This window comes from Chiroxiphia lanceolata, chromosome 21 (assembly GCF_009829145.1).
Source record: "Chiroxiphia lanceolata isolate bChiLan1 chromosome 21, bChiLan1.pri, whole genome shotgun sequence".
NCBI lineage: Eukaryota > Metazoa > Chordata > Aves > Passeriformes > Pipridae > Chiroxiphia > Chiroxiphia lanceolata.
The window spans coordinates 10,132,634-10,150,735 of record NC_045657.1 but is presented as its reverse complement, the minus strand read 5'-3'; the positions used below and the strand labels follow the sequence as shown (position 1 = coordinate 10,150,735).

Here is an 18,102-nt window from a genome sequence, read left to right as displayed (position 1 = left end):
AGTTAGTGCTGATGTTTGTAATGTGGCTGCAGTGAGGATGAGGACAGGCTGCAGAGCAAGGCCTGGTGGGGCAGGGGGGAAAGGAGGGAATGAAGGAAGGGATGGACCTCAAAGGGTTGGACTCAAAGAATCTTCACAGCCAGGATGGTGGGGCTTGGGGAATCCTGATCCCAGGAATGTGGGAGGAAAGGGGTTGGGAGGGTGGGGTGAGGCAGGTGGGGAGGGAAGATGCCCACGGGGTTAGGGGGCTGTGAACATCCCAAAGGAAAGAAACAATTGCCCAACCATCCTGCAGAGTGAAATAACAGGTTCTGACCTCAGTGTGTGATGTTTGACTCCAGACTGTCCTTGTGCTGGAGCAGGGAAGTGGTCACAGGGATTTTGACTCTGGAAAGGACCTGGGGACTGCAATCAGGATGTGCCTGCCTGCACAGCAGGTCCCTGATGGGAGTGGGAAGGTGTGTGATCAATGATTGTGGCAGATCTTTGTATGTACAGAGACATTCCCTTTCTGTAAGGAGGGTCAGAAAGGGACTTCAGTGGGGCAGCTCCACTTCCTAACTCTGTTTTTTCAGAGGATGGAGCTCCTGTAAAGGACCTCCTTTCCCTCAGAGAATCCAGGCTGACAGGGATGTCTTTCTATGGGCAAGTATTTAAAAAGCTCAGCTTGGGGTATGTGGTTGTATCTGGGAGCAGGTCTGGGCACTACTGATAAAGATGATTTTCCAAGGACTTGCTCCTGATGGAGATTCTTCATCCAAGATGTTTCCTGCAGGAAAATCTGGTAAATCCAAGCCAGGCTGGGAGGATGCAGCATTCCTGGTGCTGGCTGTAACAGAAGGGTGCAAACCCCTGGTAAACACACCCTGAGATGTCGGTAAAGTTGCCCCCCAGGGGCTCCTTCTTATCCAAGCAGGGTGGTGTTGCCAATTCCAAACATTCAGAAGTCACAATGGAAAATCCTGGCTGGCTTAAGGGACACAAAATTATAACGTATTGTGGGGCTCAGTGTTTGCCTTCTGTGATTTGAACCTTGAATACACCCACTGGGTTACTGTCTCAGGTTTTTCTCTGTGATTTAATTTAAGTGAAACTGGTGAAGGTAAAAGGAGCAGCTGAGAGACTTGTGGGGGGCATGGAAATGGTGTGAGACACCACAGAGGGGCCAGGAGCAAAGCTTCACCACCCTGCAAAACAGCACTGAGGGACAAAAAGAGGTTGGTGTGATTAAACAGCAACTTCTTACTCAGAGTAAGAAGAAATCCTTTATAAATTAAGCATATGTTCAAATGAAAAAGATGGAAATAAGACTTGGCAGATAAAATGTGGAAAAAGAGGAAAAAAAGCCCCAAAATAATGCAAAGAAAAGTGGAATACAAAGAACATTAGAGTCATAAAACTTGCATGTATAGTTTTGAAAAAATCAGGGGCAGGGGCACTGCTGGAGTCAGAAGTGATGCACAGTAAAGGCCAGGGCTGACCTGGAGATGAAAGTCTCAGGGGAAGGAAATCCAGGGAATCGTTTGCATATGTGTTCCCTGTGAGAGAGCTGGGGGAGTTCACACAGGAATACTTCCATATGGAGAACTCCACAGAGAATCTGTTCAGAACAGAAGTGCTTTGGGAAGAGATTAAAGTTCAGCTGAAATGAGCAGTAACAAGTTGCCAGGACCAGCCGGTGCCACCTGCGACTCTGGGGGAGCTCAGGGGTGAATAAACTGAGCTCCCAGCTGGGCTGGTGACCTGTCCCTTGGCACAATGTCACAACAAATGGCACAGCAGCTCCTGGAAGGGGTTTCAAACTCCAGCCACCTGCACTTAGCAAATTCCTAGATGTGATGTAGCACCAGTGGCTGAGTATTGGGTGGGTTTTGTACAGGGAGGTCGTGCTTCAAAACTCTGCTGGAATTGTTTGAGTGGTATCAACATGCAGGGAAAAGGGGATTTGGGTATTACAAGTCTGCTTGAACTTCCAAAATGCACTTAATCCTGACTTTGCTCAAGGCACTTGAGGGGAAAAAAACCTGCTGATGGAAAAGGGGGAATGACATATGGACAAACAACTGTTTAAAAGACAGGAAAGGAATAGTTGAAGGAAGGGTTTTTTCTAGTGGAGGGAAGTAAACAGTTGGATGTCCAATATATTAAAAAATAATTGGGAAAAGTAGTGAGTGAGGAAGGTGACAACATCCACTGAGGAAGCTATTCGGTGTAATAATATAATAAAGGCTGAGTGAAGAATTGCAGAAGGATGTTATGAGGCAGACTGGCAGATGAAATTCAGCGTCAATAAATGTAGTGTTGGTTATGGGAAAACACCAAAAGGAAAGGCCTTGGCTGTTTTCACTCAGCAATGACACCTCTGGGTTGTGAAACACTCCTGAGGGAATTTCTGCCTGGGGAACAGCAGCAATCCAGGCTCCAGGGGAGGACGGGGGAGCAGAGCCCAGCGCGGGTGTGAATTGCGGGGTGTGCTGCATCCCGAGCGTGCAGGACCCACCCTCCGTCTGGGGGGAAAGGGGAAAGGCTCGGGGCAGGGGGGGCGATCCCTCCGTGCTCCGGACCAGCTGCTGCGAGGGCACAGCGCCGTGTCTGCTCTGCAGAGCGGTGAGCGCCGGGGGCTGGGGAAGGTCTCTGGGATGCACGGGGAGGATGCCGAGGGAAGGCTGGCGCTGGTTCTCTCTCGTGAGCAGCTGCCGCGTTCCGAACAGCGATCCCGCACCGGCGGGGGCTTGAGCTGCATCCCCTTCCTTGGGACGGAGCGGGGACAAAACCTGCAGGGATCCCAGGGGGTGCCCGCCGACCGGACCGGGCTGGGCGATGACCCCGCGGGCAAGGGGCGGCCCTGAGGAGGAAGGGGCGGCCCTGAGGAGGAAGGGGCGGCTCTGAGGAGGAAGGGGCGGCTCTGCGGGGCAGCCCCGCCCCGGGCCCGCCCTGACCGGGAAGCAGACGGGCGGTGCCGCCCCGGAGGTGCCGGCCCGCCATGGCCGGGCCGTGCCGGACGCGCACGCTGCAGGTGGTGGACACGGAGTTCAGCGCGGACGCCGTGGAGTGGTGCCCGGTGGAGGGCTGGCACAGCATCCTGGCCTGCGGCACCTACCACCTGCGCCCGCCCGCAGAGGTGAGCCCGGCACCGCCCCGGGGAGAGCCCCATCCCCGGCCCTGTCCGCCCGGCACCGCCCCGGGGAGAGCCCCATCCCCGGCCCTGTCCGCCCGGCACCGCCCCGGGGAGAGCCCCATCCCCATCCCCGCCCGGCCTCGGGCGGATCTCCCATCCCCGACTGGCCCCGCTCTGGGGTGAGCTCCTGTCCCCGATCGGCCCCGGTCCTGATCCTGGTCCCGATCCCGATGCTGCCGGTGCCCGCGCCCGGTCAGTGCCTTGTCCCGCTGGGGTGGCTCGAGGTGGGGCTGAGCGGGCCCCTCCGGCCCCGACAGGGCTGTGTGGCTTTTATCTCTCAAGGGATAAAGTGAGAGCCTCAGCCCAGCTCCTCCTCGCCTCTCCTCGCGGGTGGGGAGGCAGGATCGGCTAATCCCGCCCTGTTCTTCCCGATGTTTGGCACAGAGCGATTCCCGAGGCAGCTCTAACGGGGCGTGTGACCGCACCGGGCGCCTCTACCTGTACCACTACAACGAGGAGCAGCCCTACATCCCACTGACCGAAATCCAGCGCATCGACACGGCCGCTGTCCTGGACATCAAATGGTAATGCTGGATGGGCCAGGGCTAGTGCCACCCTGGACATCCTGGTCCAGCCAGGCCTGGTGCACAGCAGGGGCTCCAAGGGAATCTCTCTCGGCTCTTAGCATGGCAGCAGCAGTAATATTTACCACCCAAATGGTTCCTGACTTGCTGGAGGGAGATACTTTCTCGTTTGTTCCAGTGAGCAAAAAGTGCCTCATTGCTGTGTTGCACTTTCTGCTCATTTGTTGAGCAGCTGGTCAGTGACTTTGTACCTCATTTATTTATATAATGGCACATAGTACATCTCCCCTACATCTAATCCCCTCCACACAGGCTTGTGGCAACATGAGGAGCCTTAGATTTTCTCAATGTGAGATCTTTTTGGTCAGGTACCTTCTCCTTGTGCATCTTGGAATAAAAGTTATGACTCTGCTCTCCTCCTAAAATAGAAGAACTATGGACATTCATCACTGTAATTTGGTCTTTTAGGTGCCACGTTCCCGTTGCAGAACATCCCATGGTTGGCATTGCAAACTCCACAGGCGCCGTGGAGTTTTGCCACCTGACTGGAAGTGAGGTGGGTGGCTGCAATGCCTGCTGCTGCTGTAGCTGGTGTTAGCCCAGATTTGATACATTCCTATATTTATTAGCAGTGTGCAGAGGCTTGCAGGAAAGCTGGATGGTTTCCATGGCTTTCTCAGTCTGCTTAGCTTTTTAAACACTTGTTTTGTCTTCTGATGTTTGTCATAAATTCTATGAACTCGTTCATGGCACCAGAGAGTCAGGCTGGGCTCTACCCACCTGCACAGTGGGAGATGAGAGGCAGGAGGGGAGCAGAAGCAAACCCTGGAACTGTCACTTGAGAACAAGGATGGATTAATTGGTAAACAGCAGAAGGTGCAAAGTTGTTAGAAGCCAGAAGGAATGTTGGAGTGGGGTTTCTTTTGTGTTTAGTAGGGAGTGATCAGAACCATTCCCAGAGAGCAAAGTCTGTAAGGGAATCTCACAGTCAGGTTGTTATTTCTCTTGCACTTCATCATTCCCTGAGAGGAAGCAGAGTTTAGGGGTGGTTTGGTGGGAGATGGGCAGCAGAAGGGTGGGATCCTGTGTGTGCACATTTGCCCCTCAGCTGGTACTGGGTGATTGTCCAGTGCTGTGGGACCCTCCTGCTCACCAGTCTCTGGAAAACAGAGAATAAGCAGTGGGAATAAGCAGTACACCCATTGTTACAGACCTGCTGTCTTCCCAGCCCTAACCCATTCCTTTTGTTTCCAGTAGAAGAACAGCTGCATGTTGGAGCCACGCTTCAGGGTGGATCTCGGCGCACAGCGACTGGCCTTGTCCTTGGACTGGTCCACAGGACGGGAGCAGTGGTGAGGAGGGGAGTGAAGGCTCAGTGTGTGGGGGACAACTTTCAGGAGAAGCTGAGGACTTGGGTGAATGAGTCTTTAGTGGGTTTGACTTTCTCCATCCCAGTGTCCCCGGTCCTGCTCTGGAAGTTGCTGTTTCCCGAGCGAGGGTAACAAAGGAACACAGAGGTACTGTGGCCACTGTAACAAGAGCAGAGGCTAAAACAGCAACAAATGTGAGGTCGTGCTCTGGGGAATGGCAGCAGATGAGCCAGGGATGTGTCTTCTGTTGCCTTTGCTAAAAGGAAGGACTGGAATGGGATGCAGATGGATTCACTGGTTTCAACTCTGCTTTTAGAACAGCTGAAATTTCAGTGTGAAGTTCTGCTTAAGAACTGCTACTAATAGCACATGTAGGAAGTTTAAACATGTGTGAGAAACAGGAGAGAACTGTTTTGAAAGTGGCTCCTTCCTCCCAAACACTCATACATGAGATTTCAGAAACAGCATCACTGCAAGAAATACCCTGAATTAGCTGTACCTTGAGGGGAGGTAAATGTGTCCTGTGAGTGCAGACAGAGAGTGGTGCCTTTGGTGTGAGGCTGGAAACTGGCAGGCAGGCAGGCATTGCTTAATGCTCTAGGGCAAATACTTAGTAGGTTTTGCTAATTAAAGCTGTTTCTGTGCATGTTGTTTAATGAATAAGTAGAATTCTCAGCTAGACTTTGTCCTTCCTTACATTCTTTTTTGTCTCTGTCCTTCTTGATAAATGATTATTGCAGTGATGAAAAGTGCCTTTAAAGCCTGTCACTTTTGTCACTTGAGAGACCAATACTTTCTCCCAGAAACCAATAATTTCTCTGTAGAAAGGGAGTGACCCTGTATTTCTTATGTGGAAATTTGGGAGATTCAGTGTGTTACTAACACTCCATGTAGAACTGGAAAGAAGCCCTGAGCCATCAGGGCAGAACCTGCAGTTGCAAGCAACTAAATAAAAGGGACTTAGTTCATGTCAGGAAATGTCAGAAAATCTGTGCACTGGGAATTGCAGAACTTCTGCCAGTGCTCCAAGGTCACTGTGTCCAGAAACTGCAACTGTACTGTGGCACAGGAAGAGAGCAGGAAAGGTCAGGATCAGCCAGTGCTTCGATAGCAGGGGAATAAAACATTTCTTTGTACTCCAGAAGAAGGGAGAGACTCTGAAAGGTCCTTGCCAGTCCAATTTGGAGGAAAAAAAAAAATCACTCTTCACGTGGAATTTGTTTATTGATGTAATCTCAAGCATGTGAGAAGTCCAGTTTTGCATCTCAGAGAAGGACAGAGCCAAGGGTGGTTCCTTCCCTCCCATGGGTGTGAGTGGTGGCTCCCTGTGAGATCAGGGAGTGGTGGTCACTGGGGCAGCTGATTTTAGGGTGGGATGGGCTGAAGCTGAAAAGAATCATATGAATGTGTCATTCCTGCCACTGTGCTGCCAGTTCCTGTCAGTGTTCAGCCGAATCAAACACGATTCAGTAATTCCTGATGTTTTCCCTGTATCCCTTGTAGTGGATGTCCTTTGAGAGTGATCAGCAGTGATTCAGAGGGGAAGCTGAACCTTTTCTCCATAGATGAATCTGCTCCTTCTGTGCATGTCCTGAGCCAGTGGGAAGCTCACAAATTTGAGGCCTGGATTGCTGCTTTTAATTACTGGGACACCGATATCGTGTATTCAGGTCAGTGTGGGCTGAGAGTCTTCTTTGGGGGTGTTGGGGAGGGGGCATCTTGTTTAGGGATGTGTGTTCCTTGGGATTGTACTTTCCAGGGTTGGGTGTGCTTTCATCACACCTCTTGAAAGAGCTGGAGCCTCTGCTGGGGGTAAAAGGCTTCTTGATGGTGGGGAGCAGTTGGAGTTAAGTAGGAGAAGCTGTACCCTGTAAACTGAACTTTGGGTGGCTCTTGGCAAAAGAGATTATATTCTTTGCAGTGTGCAAAAGAGACAGAGAGCTTTCTGAGTCCAGTGCTTTTGACTTCTATTTTTTTTTTTCTTAACAAAGTAAGGATATTGGTAATCCAAGTGTTTTCTGTGGTGATGGATATTGTGAACCTCAGTGTGATGTTTGGTGTGTCTGTTAAATTCTGAGACCCCAGGGCTGGAAAGCATCAGCTCTGTATCATTGAGTAGAAAGGGACCCACAAGGACCATCCAGTCCAACCCCTGGCCCTGCACAGACACCCCAACAATCCCACTCTGTCCCTCAGAGTGTTGTCCAAACCCTCCCTGAGCTCTGGCAGCCTTGGTGCTGTGCCCACTGCCCTGGGGAGCCTGGTCAGTGCCCAACCAGCCTCTGGGGGAAGAACCTTTTGCTGAGATCCAACCTGACCCTGCCCTGACACAGCTCCAGCCATTCCCTGAGTTCTGTCACAGGGACCACAAATTGGAGCTGCCCCTCATGAGGAAGCTGCAGACTGAATTCTTTGTCTCAGTGCTCTGTGCTGTCACTGGCTGGTGCTGGGGGTCACAGTGTTTTGTCCCTGGCAGGAGGGGATGACAATGTTTTGTCCCTGGCAGGAGGGGATGACAGCCTGCTGAAGGGTTGGGACACCAGGTGCAGTCCAGAGGCTCCAGTGTTCACCAGCAGGAGGTAAGTGCCACTGTGCCCCTTCCCAAGCCAAATCCAGAGCTGTGCAGTGCCAGTGAGTCCTGGTTCTGCCTGCCTTGGGGAATGCAGGCATCTATTAGTTTTTTCCATCAGGACAACTTCAGGTTGAAACTTTCTTCTCCATGTCCTTTAGCATAACTGCTGACTTCCACAGGTGAAAGTGATGGTAGCTTCTTTCTAAGAGAAGGATTTACTCTTATTTTGGGATTTTTTTAAATGTGTTAAATTTGAATATCTTCTTAGGGAATTTTTTTTAGAAAATATTTTGTTCTCCACTGTTCACTTATTTGAAGTGATCCCTTTTCTGTCTCTTTTTCCATCCTTTAAAATATGATTAAAGCAATATAGAGAACTCTCCAGTGAAATTCTGTATGTAACCTTAAAATACACTGGGCACTGCTGCCATGGAAATATTAATGTTGGGAGTAAAGTCTCCTGGGAATGCAGTTGTTCTGCTGAAATTCTTAAGGGTTCTGAACAGCAATTTATGCTGTAAATATTACTAGAAAATACTTGTGCTGAGAGACTGTGAGAGGGTAAGTTTTGCCCTGGGAAGGCTGTTGGACTGTGTAGATGGAACTCAGCTTGGGTGGTTCACTGGACTGAAAGTTGAGCTCACCTTCCTCTCCTTTCTGAGACACCTTGATGCAGTAATCCTTAAAACTCAAGGGAGAATCCCTTCTCAAGCTGTGCATTGCTGTCTGTCCCCTCTGCTCTGTCCCTCTCCTGCAGACATTCCATGGGTGTGTGCAGCATTCAGTGCAGTCCCCACCGGGAGAATCTCCTGGCCACAGGCAGGTGAGTCCCTTCCAGCTGCTCTTCCCTGGTGTGACCAACCTCCTCTGTTAGCTGGACAGGCTGCTGCCTCTCCAGGAATCCCATGTGATCTGTCCTAACCTTCTCCTGTGCTTGTTGCCCCAAATCCTCTGTGTTGCTGTTTGTGGTGTCTCCAGCTACGACGAGCACGTGCTGCTGTGGGACAGCAGGAACATGAAGCAGCCCCTGGCTGACACCCACGTGGAAGGAGGGGTGTGGAGGCTGAAGTGGCACCCCACACGTGATTTCGTGCTGCTGGCAGCCTGCATGCAGAGTGGATTCAAGATCCTGGACTGCCGTGGGAGCCTGGGTGAGTGTGCAGGGAGCAGAGACACTCCTGGGCTGCCCTGCTGCTCTCCTCTCCTGCCTCCAGGTTCCTGGGGGAGCTCCAGCTCTAACTTTCTAGAAGCATCTAGGTGATATCCATAGACTTTTGTTCCAGTTTGAGGTAACTCCTCCAGCTTTCCCAGCTCTGTCCTCGCTGCTGGCCTGCTGGGTTGTGCAAAGGCCCTGTCACTGCTCATATGTAAATCCCTCATAATTCCTTTTCACTGGTTGGTTTTGGTGAGACGAGCTCAGCTGGTCAGAGCATGGTGCCAGTAACACCAAGGTTTGACCCCTGTGTGGGCCATTCCCTTAAGAGTTGGACTTGATGGTCCTTGTGGGTCCCTTCAACTCAGAATATTCTGTGGTTCTGTGATTACCTGTTGACACAACCATTCCAGTTTGTGTTTGTTGTGAGGATTCAGAGGTTCTTCTGAATGTCAGGTGGTGCTTTCCTGTCAGCAGGAGTCACTGCCCTGCTGGGGAACTGGTTATTGCCTCGGGGAGGAGGTGCTAAGCAGCCTGGTTAATCCAGAATAACGTGAATCAGGAGGTATTTCCCTGATGAAAAAGCTGTTTGCATTCACATTACAGATGCAGTCTTACAGCCTTCTTGGGTTTCTTCAGACCTTGGGCAGCTTAGGAAACGAGGATAACATTTCTCCTGTATAGGGAAGGCAGGAACTTGATGTCCAGTTACTGTCAGTTAAATGCTGATGGCTCATGGGAAGAACATCTGCAATGAATTAATAACCAGGAGCTGGCTTGGAGATCTCTCAGGTGTGTTCCTGGCTCAGTGGAGACCGTGGTGTGATCACTCCTGTCTGTCTTGAGCCTTTGAGGGTATTTTGGATAATGAGGCTGTTAAAGCTCATGCCTGTTAAACCCTCTTCTGCTATTGTCCCAGGGAGAATCCAAGCCTTTGAGAGGTGGCTGAGTCAGTACCTCCTTCCTCCTGGAACACTTCACCCTGTGGTGAAGAAGGCAGTAATCAGAGAACTCTTCCCGTGGGACACAGCCAGTGCTGGGGTGGCTGCTGAGCAGCCACAAACCACAGCTGGATTTCTGCTCATTTCATGGTTTTATTTTCTTTTTTAAAGCGGAGAACACAGAGGAATGTGTCATCCTGTCATCCTATGTCCTGCACAATTCCCTGGCCTACGGGGCTGACTGGTCCAGGCTGTGTCCCAGGGATTCCCTGCCTGCAGCACAGGACCCTGCTGCCATGTGCCAGCCTTCGGAGGAGCTCCCGGGAGCAGAGGAAGGAGACGAGAGGCTGAATTTGCAGGTCCAAAACCTGAAGATAATTTATGAGTCTCCTACAGCTACTTTTGATGTGATCCTGGATGAGGAGAGCGAAGGCCCAGCCGTGCCATTCGCAGTGGGGGCAGCTCCCAGGCTGGCTGGGGATCCTGGCCTGGGCAGGGGCTCTGCCTTAAAGGGAAGTTTAGACCTGGCTGGAGGCCCAGATCCCGGCTCAGCCAGTGGCTCTGAGTCTGGAGCCAGGAGCCCCAATGGAACAGGCCTGGACAGCAGTGGGGGCTTGGCCAGGTCCCCAGACAGCCCCAAGGAGACGAGCATCGTGGCCACTTGCTCCTTCTACGACAACATCCTCCATGTCTGGAGGTGGGAGATGAGCCTGGGGACCACTCCTGACGTGCCAAGTCCTGGATCCCCATCCAGAACAGCTGAAAGTTTGCACTGACCAGTCCCAAGGGAGAGGGGCAGGAAAGCTCCTGAACTGAGAGTGACAGCTGAACTTATCACCCTGCCTAACTCCTGTTGGGCCTCCCCAGTTTTATTGCTGAGCTTGGGAGTCCTTCAAGGCCCACACTGATGGAATTCCCAGTGTTTTATTTTCAGCACAAGGGAAACCCTTTGCTCAGAGGCCTGTGGTCAAGCACAGACAGCTTTATTTAGTTTTTCCCTTAATGTCCTGGTTCTGGGTGGGACAGCCCTCCTCTCACAGGCTTTGTACCTCAGATTTGGATCCTTTCAAGGCTGGTTTGCATTTCACATTGATCTGTTAAGCCTGTTCTCCTCCTTCCATCACAAACCAGACTGTGCTGCTATGAGTAGATCCAGCATGTGATCAGAATGTTCCCAAAATGTCTTGGAAAAGCCCCTGAGCAGAGGCTGATGTGTAAACCAGTCCCTTGAGAAGAGCTCAGGCAGGCCAGGCACAGTGCAGTGTGCTTGGAGACATCTTTAATAGCCAGTCTGGTTCAGGAGGAGGTGCAGATGGAAGTGTTGTGGTGAGCAGGGCCTTTCTTGTGAGGATCCTGCTGCACCTCCATCATTTCCCATCACTCCTCCCCTGATGGCAGTTTCCCTCATCCCTCCCTGCTTTAGATAAACCCTGTAGTGACCCTGCCATCGTTTAGTGCCACTCAACTGCCCCCCACAGCCTCCTCTATCCAGGTCATGTTTTCTGCTCTCCACATTTAGGTCCAAAGTCAAGATCTTTCAGTTTTTTTAAAGGTGAACAGCTTTAAGATCAAAACCTCCACAAAGTTTAAGTGGTGTTTCCTGACATCTTTTTAAGTTCAAAATACATACAGAAACCAAAACCTGAACAGCATTGCCCAAACTACCTCCAGGAATGGCTGCAGGATTTCTCATGGTTGCTCCATTAGCTTTCTTTTTTCACTGTGAAGTATCAGCAAAACACCCTTTCTGGAGCATTTTATCTATCCCTAGAAACAAAAAACCAGCTTAAACTAGGTAAGTAAGTCTTAGCTTGGGTGGTTTGTCTTTGAATGTCCTAAAGGATGAGTTGTCTGAGGGGACAGAAACACCAGCAACAGATCTCTGTGTAACAGTGCTGCATCCAAATGAGAACTTGACTGCTCTGAGAGCCCCTGCTCAGGGGTGAGTGTGTACTTTAGAAAACACTGAGCACTGTTACATGAAGATTCATATTAGTACAGCAAACAAGAGCTTTTCTTAAAAAAAAAAACCAAAACATGCTATTTTTGGATGTTTCTAAAATAAAGCCAATGTAAGTGATTTATTTTTCTTGGTTGTTTTAAGGTTTAAAAATCAAAGGAACTTGGCTCAGGCTGGGAGGGCACTTGGTGAACGTTCTTTGGGAGTCAGAGCAGACAAGCCAGTTTCCTGGGAACATCGAGGGTGTGTCCTTGTAGCTCTGTTTTAAAGCTTGTAACGCTTTTTATTGCCCTGTGAGATGGAAACAGCCTGAGGGCAGCAAAGCTGGAGTGCTGTCACTGGGACCAGACTGGGGCACTGGTTTAGGCTTTAGGCCAGTCCTTGCTTTGCTCAGAAAAAAGAGGAGACTCCAGTTACAATCTGCCTTCACGTGGGGTGTGGGGGCAGTGACGTGGTAAAGACCAAGCTGGAACTGGTGTGAAAGGGCACAGGATCTGCTGCTCCCCAGCTTTGCATTGCCCCATTCTCCAGCCCCTCCACCTGCAAAGTGTCCTGGCTGGAAAGAAAGTCTCTGAAAGGAAGGGCTGAGGTGCTGCACCCAAAGCTGAAGGCAGAAAACCACCCCTTGTGTGTAACTGTTACTCTGATGAGCTTCACAGGAAGTGAAAAATGCAGAGTTTAACTGGAGTTAGAAAAGCTGTGCCTTCCCCCACTGTGGGTGATCCTGCACCCTGTGCCCCTGCACTCACTTGTGTGGGGATTTGGGGCTGCAGGATTCAGACCTGGGAACCAGAGCAGCACCAACCCCTCCTGGCCCTCCCCAGCCCCAAAAATATGGGGGTTTGCAGACACCACTTTCAGGACTCAGACTGGATGCTCAGAGCACACACTGAACATGCTTCTCTCTTCCCAGAGTGAACGTTTTCATCCTTAATTAATTCTGAAACATTGCAGTACTTTGTGTTTAGAAACCTCACGGGCCCCTCACCCCGAGAGCCTCCAGGGAGGGCTGTGCTCTCCAGGCACAACTGTGTGGAATGAACGGCCAGTCTCCCCCAGGATTTAAATCACACATTGCAGAGGGACAAGGTGGAAGGATCTGCTTTAATGTCCGGTGCCAGAGCCAGTCCCGCGAGTGCCGGCCGTGCCTCGCCCCCGCCGAGGGCGCTGCTCGTTCCCTACCGCACGTAGTTCTTGGGGAAGAGCTGGAAGAGCTTCCCCTCCTGTGTGGGCTCGAAACCGTACTTCTCCAGGTTGTCTGGGTCGAACGTGCCGTCCTTCACGTCCTTCTCGATGCGCGGAGCCACCAGCTCGTCGAAGAGCTGCTTGGCCGTGGCGGGCGGCTCGGAGCCCTCAGGGGCGCGGTACGACACGTAGGGCCGCAGCTTGAAGCCCGTCAGGTCGGGCACGATGAACTCGGGCACCATCTCCTTGACGAGGAGGAACTTCTTGTTGCTGGTGAGCACGCCCAGCTTCTTGGCGCCGCGGCCCTTGTTGAAGCTCCGCGGGCCGCGCTTGCTGGTGAACGGAGACAGGCGGTCGGCGCCGCGCACCAGCCCGCGGGCCAGCTGGGACAGGAGCCCCATGGTGGGCACCGGGCTGGGCCTGCGAGTATCGAGGGCTCAGCGAGGACGGAGCTGGTCACTGAGAACGACGCCGCTCCCTGAGAGCACTCTCAGTGGTTCAGGGGAGCCAGAGCCGCTCCCTGAGGGTAGCGGGGGCTCAGCAAGGCCCGTCCCTCAGGGCACTCAGGCTCTCCCGAGCCGGGCCGATACCTGAGGGTACCGAGGGCTCCCCGGGCCGGACCAGTCCCTGCAGGCACTCGGGTGGTCAGCGGAGCCGGAGCCGGTCCCTGAAGGCCCCAGGGGCTCGGCGGGACCTGTCCCTCCTCTCTCCCCTCACGACCCACACGGCCTCTCCGCTCTCCCTACCCCGCAACACCGCCCGCTCCCATTGGCTGACAAACACCAGCCAATCCGCAGCGCCGATGCTCCCCTGCCCGGTCCAATCCAATCATCGGCGAGCGTCCCGCGGGGTGGGCGGGGCCTGACGAGGCCGGGACTTTCCCGCCAATCAGCGGCGGGGACCGGGGCGCGGCGCCCCCTGGCGGCGGCGGGCGGGGAGTGCGCCCCGCACCCTTCGGCCCCGGGAGCGGCGAGCGCCGGGAGCTGGTTCGGGACCGGGACCGGGAGCGGGAGCGGGATGGGGACCGCGGCTGGAGCAGGAACTGGAGCAGCTGCAGGTGAGGGCGTGCCAGGGTGCCGGGGCTCGGCGAGGAGCGGCGGCGGGACCCGGGCCTTGCGGGCGGTGCGGCCCCGCGGTGCCCCCGCTGGGCGCCGGTGTCGCGGTGTCCCGGCGGAACGGGGGGGTTGTTGTTTCTCTGCCGTGTCCCGAGGTGTGACTGGGCGAGACGGGACAGGGCAGGGGAGGGTGACCCGGGGGTGTCCCGGGGCTGCCCAGGAGGGTAACCCGAGACTGACCCGCAGGATGACCTGGGTGGGTGACCCGGGTCCGGCCGGGGAGTGACCAAAAGAGTGACCCGGGTCCGGCCAGAGCTGACCAGGAGGGTGACCCAGGGCTGACCGGTGAGTAACCAGGACGGTAACCCGGGCTGACCGGAGCTGACCAGGAGGGTTACCCTGGTTGACCCGGAGGGTGCCCCGGTGCTGCCCTGCCCCGCAGCCCGGTCCTGCTCCGGCCGCCCCGCACAGTGTCGGTGTGCCCCGGGCAGTGCCATCCCGGTGTGCCCTTTTCCTTGGAGCACGGGTGCCCCGAGGTGGCTCTGGCTGTGCCACCGGGCTGTGGGCACCCGGGATGTCCTGTGTGTGAATACCTGTGGCTGTGGAGGAGTTTCTTTAGGAGACACAGCCCTGTCCCCCAGCACTTCACTGCTGGGTTTTGTTGCTCAGCACAAAGGGATGATAAAGTTAAAAACTTATAGTTCCCCTTGTGTTCTTGTATTGTTCAAGAACTTGGGTCAGAGAGTGTGATTGTCTCTTAACTCAGTCTTCTCTTTTTGGTTTTGCTTTTGCTCCTGCTGTGCCTCCAGACATGGTTGAAGAAGACAACAGCAGCAGCCTTGAGGTACTTTGCTTTGCTCTTGTTTTTCGGCATATTTATTTCTCTGGGAGTGTTTCCAGCAGCTGAAAAGTGCTGTACCTAATTTGATAACATTTGGGCAATGCCTTTAGGTGCTTTTACTTTGAAGGAACCTTTCCTTCCAAGAGTTTTATCCTTTCAAACTTTTCAGGATTGGTCCCATTTATCTGTGTGTTTATTATTTTAAAATTTTTTTTTATTTGCTACAAACCATTCATAGTCTGCTTCGTATTTTAAACTGTTTACACAATGCTATGGTTTAAATACCTTTTGTTTTGTATGGGTTTAGCCTAAAGAAGGGAGAACTGCAGAATTCTGGCAGCCTGCTCTCCTTGCATTTGTTCTTAACCATAAATTGGAAACTTGTGGTCCAACAAGGCATGTGGTGCCTTTCACAGTAGTGAAAAACAAAATAGTTCTTCTATTCTATTTTGATTCTCAGAACTAAAACACACACACAACCTACTCCTGGACACTTCAAAATGTTTTGTGAAACTCCAGTCTCTGTAGTCAAAACAAGGCATGTGACCCTGAGTGCTTCAGAGCAAGGAGGAAGTCTGATGTTTTGGGCAGTCCCAATTTTAAGGCCTTGCTTTCAGTGCTGATAAGCTTTTCCCACCCCTCCCAGGACAGGGAATGTCTCAGTGTTTGCCTTGGACCTCAAGGAGATGTTGTTGGACTCTCAGCAGAGCTGAGTGTTCGTGCCTGGACTCTGGATGGGTGTGAGCATTAGTTATGAGGCTGCATGTTGGTGCTGGTTGCTGTTAAGTCTCTGTTTCTTAAGGAAACTCCAACACCAAGAAGTAGAGAAAAGATCTTTATGCTAATCCATCCTTTAAGCAGGTCTTTGCTCCATTTTCTGATGGAATGAGGGATTTTTCAGGGTTATCCCACAGGTGTTTTGGGTCTGAGAATTGTTTGGGGCTGTGTGAGGCACCTGTGAAGTCCTTGGATTTGGGTGCTGGCCACAGCCCTCCTGAGAGAGGAGCTGCCCATGACCTCACACCTGCCCCAGGTGCTGTCATGGCCCAGGAATTGCTGACATGTCCCAGTTGGCTCAACAGCTCACCTTGTCTGCTTTGCTTCCTCTGCTTTTCCACAAGGATTGGCAGTGCTGGAAAAGATCCCCCCCAGGTTCTAGGTGGGGGAATATCATGTTTTCACTGGTGAAAACCTTGCAAGAACCTCTCAGTGTTTCTTGGAGCTCTGAATTTCTTCTTCCCCTCGTTGAGGCCGAGGGTTCCCTCTGGGCACGGCGGGGTTTTGTTCTTCTGCTCGTGGGTTTGTTTCTCCTCCTCCTGGAGCAGCACTGTGAGTGTCAGTTGGCAACTACTATTTTTGATGTTATTTGAGATCCCACAGGCCTGGAGAGCAGCAGAGCTGTCCATGTCCCTGACACTGTCAAGGGGAAATACATTAAGTGACACAATAGATTTACACCAAGAACTCTCTGTGTCACCAGGTGTTGTATCTGTTGCTACCACGTATTCAGCTTTTTATTTTTTTCAAATTTTTGTGACTTTCTGCTACAATCCCATGAATAATAGTCTGATAAGAATAGTGATAGAGTTAGTTTGACTCATGTTGGAAAGATAAACTGTCCATGTGCTGTGTTAAAGCAACCTGAGAAGCCAAAGTGAGCACAGTGAGAGGTGACTGGTCAGGCTGGAGTTTCATTTGTGCTGTAGAACTGGAATTAATTTTATGAGAGAGACCAGTTTGGTGACTCTCTGTGCCCTTCATTTTTCTCTTGGTGGCAAAGATAAATTGAGATGTCATCCAGGTCTGGAACCAGGGGCAGGAATTGTTACCAGAACTGTGTGAAGTGCTTAATTCAAGGACTTGGCAGGTTCAAAACTTGTAGGGGGACGTATTTTTTTGCCTTTTCCCCTCTTCTCCTAAGTTTAAACTGGCATTTGTGAGGTTCTTTTAACTGCCAGGTTTTATTCCTGAGAAGCAGAGGTGGGCACAGGTCCCAGGACAGCCCACCTGAGGTCAGGGCTTTTGCCCATGTGCATCATTTGCTTCTTATGATGACTTTAACCTGCTGGTTTATGACTTATTTTCTCAGGCTCATAAAGTCTTTTACATTCCATTCTTATCCTTGTTGCTCTGAATAGCTTAAAACCACCAAAAAAAGTTATTGCCTGGTTTAGGGCTGTTTAGAATGTGTTGAACTGACACCAACTCAAAACTCCCCTGATAACCCCTCTCCCCTGAATGTTTGTGTTTGCAAAATCAAAGAAAGATGCTGAAAAACACAATCCAGTTGTGTTTTAAGGTATGTGACAGACCAGGCACTGAGATGTTTTTAAGGAGGCTTTTTGCCAGTTGAGGGAAACTAATTTCACCTTCCTTTTGGTGCCAGGCTGTGATCCCAGGAGATGCAACCCCCATGCTGCAGTTTGTGGAGGACAGGATACACACCACTATGGTAAAGTATGGCTGGAGATTGGCTGTGCATCCAGAGTGTGCAGCTTCTCCTGAGTTGTCAGGAATTGTCAAAGTCTGAGTGTTTGTTTCTTTGCTGTCGCTGGGCACGAGGCAGGAAATAATTCCTGTTATTTAGAATCACAGAATGGTTTGGGAAGGACCTCAAAGCTCATCTAGCCCCAACCCCTGCCATGGGCAGGGACACCTTCCACTAGCCCAGGGTGCTCCCAGCCCAGTCCAACCTGGCCTTGGACACTTCCAGGGATGGGGCAGCCACAGCTTCTCTGGGAATTCTGTCCCAGCCCCTCACCACCTTCACAGGGAAGAATTTCTTCCCAATATCCCACCTAACCCTGCCCTCCTTCAACTTAAGGCCATTCCCCCTTGTCCTGTCACTCCAAGCCCTTGTTCATCTCCTGTACATTGAGTTGATCAGCTCACAGATCTTTGGGAAGAAAAATGTGGAATATTTTGCATGTGAGCCACTGATAGAGCTTAAATTTCTTGCATATGTGATGTTTGAATTAAAAATCAAGTATTTATGAACGTGCTTGACTTTTAGATATCCTGCCGAGCTTAGTGTGCCTCAGCCCTCCACAAAGTACATAGTAATTTATAAAGTTGAAAATATTAACTTCTTTCCCCATAAATTTCCCTCCCAGCTGACTGGAATTGCAATTGGAGCTGCAGTGGCACTGCTGTTTATTGCAGTTGTTGTGTTTGTTGTGTACAGAAGACTGAGACAATCCAGTAAGTATTCGATAACTAAGTAAGTTTTAAAAACAGTTTCCCCAGCTATCTTGAGTATCTTTGTAATAATCTGTGAAGGGGTGGCTCTTGCAGGAAAACAGCATTAAAAGGATGAAGAACTT

The 18,102-nt window shown here is 51.6% G+C and overlaps 3 protein-coding genes across 4 annotated transcripts in view; 2 read left to right on the top strand and 1 right to left on the bottom strand.

Moving 5' to 3' along the window:
* The first annotated feature begins 2,977 nt into the window (after window positions 1-2,977).
* DPH7 (diphthamide biosynthesis 7) lies at window positions 2,978-11,811 on the top strand. The gene is made up of 9 exons (XM_032708524.1): window positions 2,978-3,121; window positions 3,563-3,702; window positions 4,171-4,258; window positions 4,960-5,054; window positions 6,576-6,742; window positions 7,579-7,651; window positions 8,402-8,467; window positions 8,623-8,795; window positions 9,910-11,811. The coding sequence occupies exons 1-9, from the start codon at window positions 2,984-2,986 to the stop codon at window positions 10,512-10,514; spliced, it is 1,545 nt and encodes a 514-aa protein (XP_032564415.1). The 5' UTR covers window positions 2,978-2,983; the 3' UTR covers window positions 10,515-11,811.
* Window positions 11,812-12,678: 867 nt separating this feature from the next.
* MRPL41 (mitochondrial ribosomal protein L41) lies at window positions 12,679-13,634 on the bottom strand. The gene has a single exon (XM_032708525.1). It carries the CDS (start codon window positions 13,282-13,284, stop codon window positions 12,877-12,879), a length of 408 nt encoding a protein of 135 aa, XP_032564416.1. The 5' UTR covers window positions 13,285-13,634; the 3' UTR covers window positions 12,679-12,876.
* Window positions 13,635-13,852: 218 nt separating this feature from the next.
* PNPLA7 (patatin like phospholipase domain containing 7) overlaps window positions 13,853-18,102 on the top strand; it is a 132,452-nt gene continuing 128,202 nt past the window's right edge. For both annotated transcript variants that reach the window (XM_032708327.1, XM_032708326.1), the window contains exons 1-4: window positions 13,853-13,940; window positions 14,748-14,782; window positions 17,166-17,231; window positions 17,893-17,980. In XM_032708327.1, the coding sequence (XP_032564218.1) occupies window positions 13,901-13,940; window positions 14,748-14,782; window positions 17,166-17,231; window positions 17,893-17,980 (229 nt within the window). In that variant the 5' untranslated portion in view covers window positions 13,853-13,900. The remainder of the gene's footprint in view (window positions 13,941-14,747; window positions 14,783-17,165; window positions 17,232-17,892; window positions 17,981-18,102) is intronic.

Excerpts from the sequence above, each read along its gene's own strand:
- DPH7 (XM_032708524.1), top strand. The coding sequence starts at position 2,984 with ATGGCCGGGCCGTGCCGGACGCGCACGCTGCAGGTGGTGGACACGGAG. Across the intron at positions 4,259-4,959 it reads GCCACCTGACTGGAAGTGAG|AAGAACAGCTGCATGTTGGA; the intron begins GTGGGTGGCTGC and ends TGTTTCCAGTAG. Across the intron at positions 5,055-6,575 it reads TCCACAGGACGGGAGCAGTG|TGGATGTCCTTTGAGAGTGA; the intron begins GTGAGGAGGGGA and ends TATCCCTTGTAG.
- MRPL41 (XM_032708525.1), bottom strand. The coding sequence starts at position 13,284 with ATGGGGCTCCTGTCCCAGCTGGCCCGCGGGCTGGTGCGCGGCGCCGAC.